The 11,786-nt window shown below is 42.0% G+C and overlaps 1 protein-coding gene across 3 annotated transcripts in view; it reads left to right on the top strand.

Annotated features, from left to right (window-relative positions):
* RTN1 (reticulon 1) overlaps positions 1 to 1,338 on the top strand; it is a 282,864-nt gene extending 281,526 nt beyond the window's left edge. For all 3 annotated transcript variants that reach the window (XM_025392989.1, XM_025392990.1, XM_025392991.1), the window contains one exon: positions 537 to 1,338. In XM_025392989.1, coding sequence (XP_025248774.1) covers positions 537 to 579 — 43 coding nt within the window. In that variant the 3' untranslated portion in view covers positions 580 to 1,338. The remainder of the gene's footprint in view (positions 1 to 536) is intronic.
* Positions 1,339 to 11,786: the final 10,448 nt, after the last annotated feature.

Below are 11,786 nucleotides of genomic sequence, written 5' to 3'. Positions count from 1 at the left end.
GTTAGCCAGGATGGTCTCGATCTCCTGACCTCGTGATCCGCCCGTCTCGGCCTCCCAAAGTGCTGGGATTACAGGCTTGAGCCACCGCGCCCGGCCATAGGTTTCTTTTCCTATGTCCGACATAGGAACAGATTACATCCCTAGTTATATAACCATTCCTAGTTATGCTCATCTTCCTGGCATGGTCAGTAATAGCACTTTCTCTCTCTTTCTGAAGTGCCCCAGATGGGGGATAAATAATCACCCTAACTATATCATAGCTTCTGTAATCCTGAAATAAGTCAATATGTTCATCCACCTAAAAAGATCTAAAATATGTGGCTTTCTTCCAATTCTCTTTTTTGTTGTCGTTATTTTCATTATCCAGTTTTTACTTCCTTCTTACTGCTTTATACAAGAGTATTTACAGATGTACATATATAAAGACTATAATATCTTCTGGAATACTAAGCTCTTTGGTCACTTAGCTAATTAAAGCAACAACACATAAAATGATTTCATTAATAACACTTGTGATTTTGATATTGTCTTTTTAGGATTCAGGCTAAAATCCCAGGCGCTAAGAGGCACGCTGAGTAAACTGATTTCCCACCGGGGACTGGACACAAACAGGAATGTCTGGAGTGGTAACAGCTCTCTTCTTACTCGTTACTGCAAATTGATTGTTCCCCTCCTCCCCCCAGTACCATAATCTTAGAGACAAACCTTAAAACAGCTGTTTTTAGGCTGTTCCTTGTATCTTAGGATATTTGAGTCACTTGTGTCAACCACTAAAGTATAGAGAGAAGTGTATTAGATGTGGTTTTTAATTTTGTGTTGCTAAAAAAAGTGCATGATGGTGAGAGCCCAAGTTCTCTTTCCCTCTTTGGTGTTCTTCTCTTCTCTGCAATGCTTCTGTAGCTTCTAACGTTCCCTGTGGCTAGGCCTTTCCTGCCGAGTGCTCTGATGCAATAGTGGAAATCGCTTATATGTCCTTGGGTTGCTGGTTGGATTAATCTTTAATAACAATATATAGAATTGTAGACTGATGTTTTAGCATTTTTCCAACACACACAACGTAAAAATAAAAACAGTCAACCGTACTTATGGTAATCAGTTTTGTATAACTTAAAATAATTAAATAAATGAATAAACCCAAAACAAACATGCCGTAGTTTTGTTGTATGGGATTGGTGGGCTGATTTACATGTATGGTTACTAAAAAGTACCAGCATGTTAACTTTATTACAATTTGTATTACTTTCTCTGTAGTTCCTAATGGATTCAGTTACGGACTCTGGATATTTGCACTTATGTACTTGATACTGAATGCATAAATAAATGTTACTAAATGTAGAATGTTCTCCCTCTCTTCTCATGCATGGTCCCACCAGAAAACACAAAAGCTCGAAGTGACGAAGTCACTCAATGACATTCTGGGAGGGCTGAGACCAAGTGCTCACCTTATTTCTCTCCAGGACTGTGGAGTCAAACCCCAACCTGGCTTATGGTTTTTCTGGGTCATTAATAGAAAACTGAAAAGTGGTAAACTGTCAATCACTCTTCACATTGTACTTTGTGGGGTGGATGCAGATATTTAAGATCGTTTTATAAAACTTGAAAGTGATATAAATCCTTACATAAACTGTACAGCAATAGGCAACAAAACACGGGCAAAAACAATTGTAATTGCCATGAACTCACCCTTTTAGTAATTACTTATTAAGCACTGACTGTGTGCCAAGCACTAAGAATGGGGCTGTGAATAAGAGAGATGATAATTCCTGCCCTCACCGTGTGAAGTCTTCTAATAATTTCTCACTGCTTTTTGTACAAGTCCAATTGCATATTTTGTTTCACTGCTACAATCAAATGTCAAAGACAAAGAGGTAGAAGTGAATGAAAGGAGTAGCAGTTGGAGAAAAAAAGGAATGATTGCTTATAAAAAGCTGCCTTTTACCAGTTTTACACATGGGTTCAGTGAATATTTGTGGAGTTATCCTTCTGTGCAAAGTGGTGTGAAGGTTACAAGGATCAGTTGGCACTGTGCCAGCAGCCAGAAACTCTCGTCACTGTGCTGGGGGAGAGGGCAGGTGGCTATGTGGAAATGCTAACTAAGCAAAGGGTAGCATAAAACAAGAGCCACTGGCCAGGCACGGTGGCTCACGCCTGTAATCCCAGCACTTTGGGAGGCCGAGGCAGGCGGATCACGAGGTCAGGAGTTCAAGACCAGCCTGATCAACATGGTGAAACTGCATCTCTACTAAAAATACAAAAATTAGCTGGGTGTGGTGGCACCCGCCTGTAATCCCAGCTACTTAGGAGGCTAAGGCAGGAGAATCGCTTGAAACTGGGAGGCAGAGGTTGCAGTGAGCTGAGATCACACCACTGTACTCCAGCCTGGGCAACAGAGTAAGACTTTGTCTCCAAAAAAAAACAAGCCATGATGCAGGGTTTGAGCAACAGAAGATTCTCAGGGGTGGTGAATTTCAGAGCCGGGTCCTGGTTTGGTTTTTGCCAGATGAAGAAAGTCCAACCCGGATAAAGAAAGAACATGAGCTAAAGTGCCAAGATGTGGAGTGTGAGACATATGCAGAGAATGGTGAGTTAAACAAGCTTAGATGGGTTGTAAAGTTCTTGGGGTGGGAATGATGGTGCCAGATAAGGCTGAAAAGGTGGGTTGAGATCACAATGGGAAGAAACTTGGATGCCTGTGCCAAGGAGTTTGGGCTTTTTTCTCTACATCTCAGAGAGTCACATACACACAACAAAGGTGCAAGATACTGAAGGCTAGTTGAATAGAGTGATAATTGTAACCTAACTCCACCTGGGTGCCAAAAGACCCAGATCTTTACTAGAAAAGCCACAGAAAGAATAGAAAGATATTCACCTGTCCCTGATCCTTGATGTTAACCCAGCATCCCTGCCAAGCACCCACCATGGATAGGTTCAGCTAACAGATGGTGTGGAGGGAGATTGGACTGGAGCTGGTAACCAACTAGCTGTGGGGCTTCAAGATGAAAGCTGGCCTTGAGCATGAGTTCCTCCTTGAATTTTGCACCCAAGGAAGCTCAGTTGCCTCACCCTAGCCCAGCACTAAGACTCGCTGATCAGCAGGGTGCAATGCCATTTTCCAGGACAGAGCCCAGAAGAGATGATTTGGGGAAGGAAGATAGTAAGCTGAGTTTTTTTTTTTTTTTAACGGTTACTAGATTTAGAAGAGGGTTTTCTTTTTTCTTTATGTTTTTCAGCCTCCAACCTTTTAGACAAAGTTTCTTCTACATGGCTTTATTGTATATAATTAATCTTCAATATCTGTATCTGCAGCATTGTCCCCATACTGTAGACCCAGGATTCCTTTCACAGGCAGCTGCTCATTAGGAAGGTCTAATTAGGAACTTTCTTTGCTGGCAGTGGTGGAGAAGATTCCTAAGGAAACTCCAGGCTTACAAAATGATAGGTATGGATGTAGATTTTTCACAAATGGAACATGGGGCACATTATACTCTGTTTCTACAGGGAGCATCAGCCCAGGTGATATTCAAGATGATGGAAGTAATGTGAACAGATGAGAAGAGGACCAAGGGCAGAGCCCCTGGAAAACCCAGAGTGAGTGAGGTGATTCTGAAAGCTGTGAACAGTAGAAAATTCTTAGAGTCCATATATGGATGAGTGAAGGCAGTCGGAGCAGGTGAAGAAGCTGCAGTATTCTAATGGATAAAGCACGACAGTTTCTATGTCCTTTGCTCTTTCCCCACCCATGTTAGTTTCCTAGGGTTGCTCTACCAAAGTACCAAAATCTGGGTTTTTGGTTTTTTTTGTTTTTGTTTTTGTTTTTGAAACTCTCAGGCTGGAGTGAAGTGGTGCAATCTCAGCTCACTGCAACCTCCACCTCCCGGATTCAAGTGATTCTCCTGCCTCAGCCTCCCAAGTAGCTGGGATTACAGTTGCATGCAACCACACCCAGCTAATTTTTATATTTTTAGTAGAGATAGGGTTTCACCATGTTGGCCAGGCTGGTCTCAAACTCCTGACCTCAAGTGATCTACCATCTCAGCCTCCTCCCAAAGTGCTAGGATTACCAGGCATGAACCATCATGCCCAGCCTCAAAATCTGGGTCTCTTAAAACAATAGAAATTTATTCTGTCACTGTTCTGGAGGCCAGAAGTCCAAAATCAAGATGTTGGCAGGGCCATGCTCTCTTTGTTGGCTCTGAGGGAGAACCCTTCCTTGCCTCTTCTAGTGTCTGCATTTGTCAGCCATCCTTGGTGCTCCCGACTTGCAGATGGGGTACTCCAGTCACTGGGTGCCTTCTCCCTGTGTATCTTCATATCGTCTTCCCTCTGTGTCCAAATTTCCCCTTTGAATAAGGACACCAGTCGTAATGGAATAGGGCCCACCCTAAGGACCTCATTTTAACTTGATTATCTCTATAAAGACCCTGTTTCCAGTAAGGTCACATTCTGAGGTACAGGGGTTTGGGGCTTCAACATATCTGGTTTAGGGGTGGTGCACAGTTCCACCCCGCCACCACCTGATGGCTTGTATGGGCCCTTACCCTACTATAAAGACTTCCTCCTGGTGTAGATCCCAGACCTATCTCTGCATTTTGTTTCTCCCTTTTGGGAATCACTACTGAGTAGTCCCACAGCTTTCTACCTCACCCAAATACATGTGGGGTATGGTTGATTGCTGGGCCTTGCTTCACAGATGTGAGGTTCCGGCAATCACCACATTGTCCATGAATAGGGCTGCACCGAGCATCAGAAGGTTAGCATTCTTCTGTGTGCAGAGATGCACATTGGGCAGACAGAGGAGCCACCACTGGAGCTCACACCAAATGCGGTCATGGACCCTCTACTGATCCAGGCAGAAGGGCCACCTGCCTTCAGATGCTGACCCACTTCCCTAGTGCTTGATATTGGCACCCTCCTCAAGCTCCTCAATCGGATTTTTATTGTATGATTTTATTTTTGTGGTTTATTATTTTAATTTCTCCTTAATTCAATACATTTATTAAATTCAATGTTACAAAATCAGTCTGGCTGACCACATTTTCTTTGATAAGTAAATTGAAATGCATTAATATGCATTCTAGGCCATTATTGTCTTTGAAAGCAATTCTGCTAGAATCAGCTGTCTCTGGTTTCTTGTGGCAGACTGCCACAATTACTACTTGAGACGGTCACTACGACAGTTACTGTTACTACTTGAGACCATCATTATAAGACTGAAGGAAGAGGGACGAACGTAGAAATAATAACAAAAAAACAAAAGAAACGGTTTTAAAGGAAGTTCCCAGGGGAAGAAGAAGAGGGCTCCCGGCTTCTAGTGAGCAAGAGCAGCAGCCCTGAGCTTCTACAGCTCTTTGTATTTATTGAGTAGAAAGAGCAGGGAGGAGAAGCTAACAATTGGTCAGCTGCTTGATTGATCACAGGTTCATATTATTGCTAACAGGCTTCAGATTTGCCTAATCATAAGAAACACTTGTGCCTGGGTCATGACTGCCCTCAGCGTTCCTTCTGGGAGGCAGATGCAGTTTGTCAGTTTGCCAACATTCTGCATTTATGAGAACAGTTTGCTGTTTACTCATATAGCCTCCAGTGGTATACTGAGTTGATCACAACCCTCACTCTTTCGGCCTGCAACAGTTTCTCCCTAAAATGATAAAATGGTCCTTAAGAATTAACACTTCATCTTGGCCTGCTTTCTTTAAACATACAACTGCTCTGGATTTTGCTTTCTATGTTTGTGTTTTTATAAAACAAGAGAAGTCATCACTAAATTATGACAGAAGTCTAATTCTTAAGTGACTAATGGCAGCCTATGTCAAAATAATACTCATAAAAATTAAACAGTTCATATGAAGGGTGACTTTTTTCAACTTTTATTTCTAGCCATCTCTAACAGAAGTGAGGTAGCCAATATAACAGAAGAGACATTAACCTTTTTAAAAAATATATTAAAACATTTTAAGTAACTAGCATTTTATAACAAAACTATCACATTGAATTATATCTTCCCCAAAGTGATTTTTAATGATGCATTTGACATGTTAGAATCAAGATATTTAAGACTGCTTTTTAAAATGTATTATTAAACTCAAATTTAACTTGTTTTTTAATAAAATATGGTTTTAGCATCTCCCAGCCAGTTTTTAAATACTTAATAAGCTCAATGGAGGAAATGCTTAAGTTTGGCTTATAAATCAATGTAATGGTAAAATGTACTTTGTCAAAATTCAAGTAGTGAATGGATAATTCTCCTTTTTGTCAATGTTAAACCTTTGTTCCCTTGACTTATAAATCCAGGGCCAGTCAATAAAAAGGGTGTGTGTGTCGTGGAGACAGAGAGGAGTGAGTAGGGAAGAGCATACAAAATGGGGTACACAGATTTGCCTTCAGCTTTTGGAGCGGTGCTTCATCCTTTCAGCAAAACATTCCTCAGGAATACCTGGCCAGTCCCCACCCACAGTGCCTCTCCAAAGCTCTACACTTCCCTAAGACATGTTCCTGGAATGCTTTCTCACATCCCTGTGGTTGAAGAGGCACATGCAACCACGTGGAAGCCCACTGCGCTTCAAGCTCCCACTTCTCCCCTGTCAGGGCAGCTCCCCACTGGGAGTAGAGTGTGAACGTATACTCCTTCAGTGGAGATAGTTCAGAAGCCAGCTTTGCAAGCCAAGAATTTCTTTAATCACATATTTCATCTTAGAAGTTAATGTGAACTTGTCTGTCATTGCATAAGACATTTGCATTTACCTTAATTTAAAAATTCTTCCCCATACTTCTGCATTAAGTTGATTCAAGGAGAATATGCCATGTTTTTCTTTTTACACCAAATAGCCCTAGTTTGAGATAAATGGTCTTCAGTACTCAAGATGCCATGAAGGCAGTTTTGGCTGGGAGATGAAATAGGTTTTGACCCTTGAAAGGGGGCTGCACCATGACAGCAGACTTGGGAAGACCATGCTGCATCTTAGCCAAGCTTGTTTTTGAAGCTGGGCTCTTTCCACTGAGCCATACTGCCTTTCTAGTGTTTCCTGGCCCCTCTCCCTACAATCCCTAGCTCAGGAACAACACTTTCTCAGCGCGACTATTTGGTTGCAGGTAATAGAAACCCACTAAAGTATATTAACCATAAATGGGCATTTACCGGAAGAACACAACAGAGTCCAAAGGCTTAACTGTAGGGCAGGCAGTATTTTTCTCAACACACAATTTTGCTGCTTTGACCTTCGTGGTTAAAGACGGAAGTGCTCAAATCCAGGCATTACCTAACAATTCTGCCATGAATAGAGGCAGAAAAGAAAGCACACAAATCTTAAGGAGCTTTATATAATGACTTAATTTTATATACACATTCATCCTGAGTCAGAATACACATCTACATTGCAACAGGAAAAGAAGCTGTAACAGTTGGAGTCGTGGTGACAATTCATTCTGTAACTCCGGAAGCTCATTTATCCAGCAGAGCTGAGAATCAGGAGTTCTCATTAACTAAAATCACAGTTAACTAAGATTTACCCCTTTAAAAATAGTAATTAGGCAATAATTCTGGTGCCATAAAATTTACTTAGAAGCAACCTTTATGTACAATTTAATCTGATGATTCAAAATGTCCTTCAGCATCTTATAATGGTAATGATCAGGAAGACCATTGTGAATGTCAGTTCTTGCCATACTGGCCTGGATACAAAAGTGGTGTGAAAGACCCTTTGGAAGTTGCTTTTTCCCTAGTATTTTTTTCTTTCTAATACTAGGCCTGAACTGCAGAAGATATTGAGCCCTATACTTTTTAAAATTCTGAACACATGAATCTTTTCTATTATCTTTTCAACAATATTGTAAATATCTATTATGTGCAAATGACTGTACTAGGTGCTGCAAGAGATGCAGATTTATGATGTGGCTTATTTTGCTCCAAGCATTGTTTTAAACATTTTAACTACATTCATTGATTTAATTCTCATGATTATCCTACAACGAAGGCCCAGTTTTACAGACCAGAAAATTGAGGCATAAAGTTTATAAAGATATTAAGTAAGAAGACTATTACACAGAAAACCATAAATCCACTCAGCCGGTGATAACTATCACCTAGGAAAAGTTTGAACAAAGTGCTTTGAAAACTCGGAGATTATTGGGATAAAGGAAAAAAATAATGGATGTTAGCTTTTGAGATGGGTTGACAATAGCAGTGTGATTTCAATAGGCAGAGAAACAATCTGCAATGCAGACTCTGAACAGGCTGAAATTTCACATGCTTGCAGCATAGCCAAGTGAGAATGTTTAGTCTTCAGGATTAACACTTAGGGGAGAAGATGGGCAGGAGATGCAACTCGAGAGTTATTTGTGAAGATTTACTTCTATGCGAGAGGAGAGTTTAGAGAGCATAAAGAGACCAGGATGGAGCGCAAGGAGAATGCCCTCTTTTAGGAAACAGAAGAAAGAAAACAAGGGAGCCAGTGAAGGATGTGAAGAAGGAATAACCAGAATGAGAAAAGTAGAATGGCATGGTGTCTTGGGAGCCAATAAGGAGTGAGTTGCTAAAGACGGGTTGAGGGAGCTGGGCAAGGGTGTCAGATTCTGCAGGAAAGAAGATGGAGTTGAATGAGGCTTGAGCAAAGGCAATTAGAAGATGAGGAGGAGGTATTTTAGAACACAGAGTAAAAGGATGCATTACAGCCAAGATGTAGACCACACTGTTAAGAAGTTTGGCAACGAAGGGAAGCAGGGGGATTCCATGGCAGGGGGGTTTATGAGAGGCCTAGGTTTAGTAAGAGAATACTGGGCAGGAGGTCCAAGGAACACTTGGAAGACCTAGGTGAGCAGGAGCTCATTGAGGAAGGTCCCTGAGGAGATGGGAGGGAATGGGAGTGAGAGCTGCAATTATTTATGTGTATTTTTACTTTCCCTAAAGAGCTCCAGAAATTCTTACCTGCATCCATATATGGAGGTCATTCAGTGACATTTTGTAAATTAATAAAAAAGAAAAAAATACAGATTTCTAAATCAAATGGAGCATTTACCTACTCCAAAGATCTTACACTTTTTAAAAATAAGAACTAAATTAAAATAAGAAAAAATAAGGAAAATAAGAATATTGCTCCTTAAAGATCACAGTGTTGGAATTGTCTGTGAAAATGCTAAATGAGCATTTAAAAAAATAATCATTGCTACAAGGATGGCCCCTGCAACGTAATTTAAGATAATAATGATAAAATGAAATAAGGTACCTTTGCTAAATATGGCTTGTTTCAGGCCTAATTTAGTTTCTAATTACTCTGCAAATTCTCACTCGAAAAAAAAAAATTATAATGCCTGTAAATTGATATCCTCTCCTACCATAAAATGTTACCTTAGGCAGAAACAAACTGATTTGTTACCAAGCAGCTGCCAGCAGGGAGCAGCCCGATCTGTTCATCAGTACCGTATTCACAGCAGTATTGTCTGAAACACAAAATCCAGCTTCACAGTTTGGAATTCAGGCCCTTCACAGTGAAGTCACTACCCAAGTTTCTGGTTGGGCTTCTGCTTTTCCTCTCCAAGCACCTCACGCTCATTGGCCACACCTCCACGGCTCTGCTAACATCCTGTAGAATGCGGAGTGCCCTCCTCACCCCAGGCCCAACTCCCTGCCCCGTTGTAGGGCCACAGGACAGCTCTGGCAGAGCAGGCAGTGCTCCAGACCTGGAGTCGGAAGTCCTTCCATGCCACTGTTCAACTCTACGGCTGGGGGGTTAACCCCAAGGTTATTGAATCGCTCATCTAAGAGTAATTTTCAAAAAATAGGATACTGATAATAATCACCCCAGAGAGTTGTGATAAAGTCATGGAAGCAAGTACATTTTGTAAAACTGTAAATGCCTTGCAGTTGTAGGCAGTAGTTATGGTACCCCACTTCTTATGCGGAATTACACTTGGTTCTCAAGTGAGCTCCAAAATCCTCCCTTTTCCCACCTTCAAGGCCGTCTTCTTAGGAACAGGATACAAATCTCATCCACGTGTTTAGTCAAATGACTGATTAAACTATTTGATATGTAAGAAAGCCCCACACAGGCCGACTGGATTAAGTGAGAAAGTGAACCTCTAGGGAAAACAGCACTGCCCAAGCTCTTAGTCCCTGGAATGGGGAGGGCTCTAGAAAGGAGGATCCTGTGAGCGGAAGCAGCCGGCAGCACCGATTTCTACTTCCCCCCTTTTTTTTTTTCTTTTTTCTTTTTTGAGATAGCGTTTTGCTCTTGTTGCCCAGGCTGGAGTGCCATGGCACGATCTCCACCTCCCAGGTTCGAGCCATTCTCCTGCCTCAGCCTCCCAAGTAGCTGGGGTTACAGGCGCACGCTACCATGCCCAGCTAATTTTTGAATTTTTAGTAGAGACGGGGTTTCACCATGTTGGCCAGGCTGGTCTCCTCCTCTTTCTCGCCTCTCTCTTCCTCAGCGGGGCCTCCCCTAGCGCCACCTATAGGTCTGTTTTGTATAATACATGCTCAGGGCCCAGCACACAGTAGGCACACAACTAACACGCCATCCAGTGACAATAGCATTGAAATAAAACCAATTTCCCACCTCTGTGACAGTGACTGTTGATTTAATTACAGAAACTTTCACTAAGGATTGAACGACCAAGAAGCTTAAGGAAGCCTAGGGATGGCAGAAAGGAGAGTCGCGTTTCTATTTCAGAAGAAATGCTTTTTATTTTCCATTAGTAGAAAGAAAAGATGAAAAATACTTAGCCTGTGCTCTGTGGTAAGCACATCTTTATTCTGCTTAATCTTCTTAATCCCAACATGTAAAAATCCCATTGTACAGATGAAGAATGGAGAATTGAGTTTAAGCCAGTCTAAAACCTCTAGCAAATAATGCAACCAATATATGTCCCAAACCTGTTTAGTCCCAAGAAATTCCTGGAGATAGATAAAAACAAAGAAAGAAGGCCGGGCGCGGTGGCTCAAGCCTGTAATCCCAGCACTTTGGGAGGCCAAGACGGGCGGATCACGAGGTCAGGAGATCGAGACCATCCTGGCTAACACGGTGAAACCCCGTCTCTACTAAAAAATACAAAAAACTAGCTGGGCGAGGTGGCGGGCGCCTGCAGTCCCAGCTATTCGGGAGGCTGAGGCAGGAGAATGGCGTAAACCCGGGAGGCGGAGCTTGCAGTGAGCTGAGATCCGGCCACTGCACTCCAGCCCGGACGACAGAGCGAGACTCCGTCTCAAAAAAATAAAAAATAAAAAATAAAAAAATAAAAACAAAGAAAAATATGGAAAAGGGATCCTCTTAGTTGTGACAAACACTGATATGGTCTGTTCTTCCTCAGACATGCCCTGCTTTCCTTGTTTGGCATAACTCCATCAGAGGCACCAATCCATCTGTTTACTTCTCTGACAATCTGGCACTACCTGGGGAACATAATCTTCCTGCCATTTTACCACAAAAATACCCATATGCTGGAGTCACTGTAGCTGAGAATTATAGCCTGACCACAGAACAGACACTTTAGAAGCTGTGAGAATCCCAAGGGATAGGAAATCTTTGTTGAATATATAAACCTCTTTCAGACCATGGATCGAGGAGGAAAGCCTTAAACTTGAAGGCTTAAAATGGGGAAATCTTACCAGTACACAATGCAAGAGGACCAAGCCTTTGTAGCCCCAAGGAAGGATTCACCCAGCCAGCTAGGTGAGTCACCCAGCATCACAAAGGACTGATGCTGGGCTTCATAAATAATAGTTTGGAGAACATATGTATGGCTGACATCCTGTGGAAAAACCTCCAGCTCTTCTCAACCCTCTTCTCTCCCGC

Source organism: Theropithecus gelada, chromosome 7b, assembly GCF_003255815.1.
Source record: "Theropithecus gelada isolate Dixy chromosome 7b, Tgel_1.0, whole genome shotgun sequence".
In the NCBI taxonomy this organism is placed as follows: Eukaryota; Metazoa; Chordata; class Mammalia; order Primates; family Cercopithecidae; genus Theropithecus; species Theropithecus gelada.
This window is presented reverse-complemented; position numbering and strand designations above follow the sequence as displayed.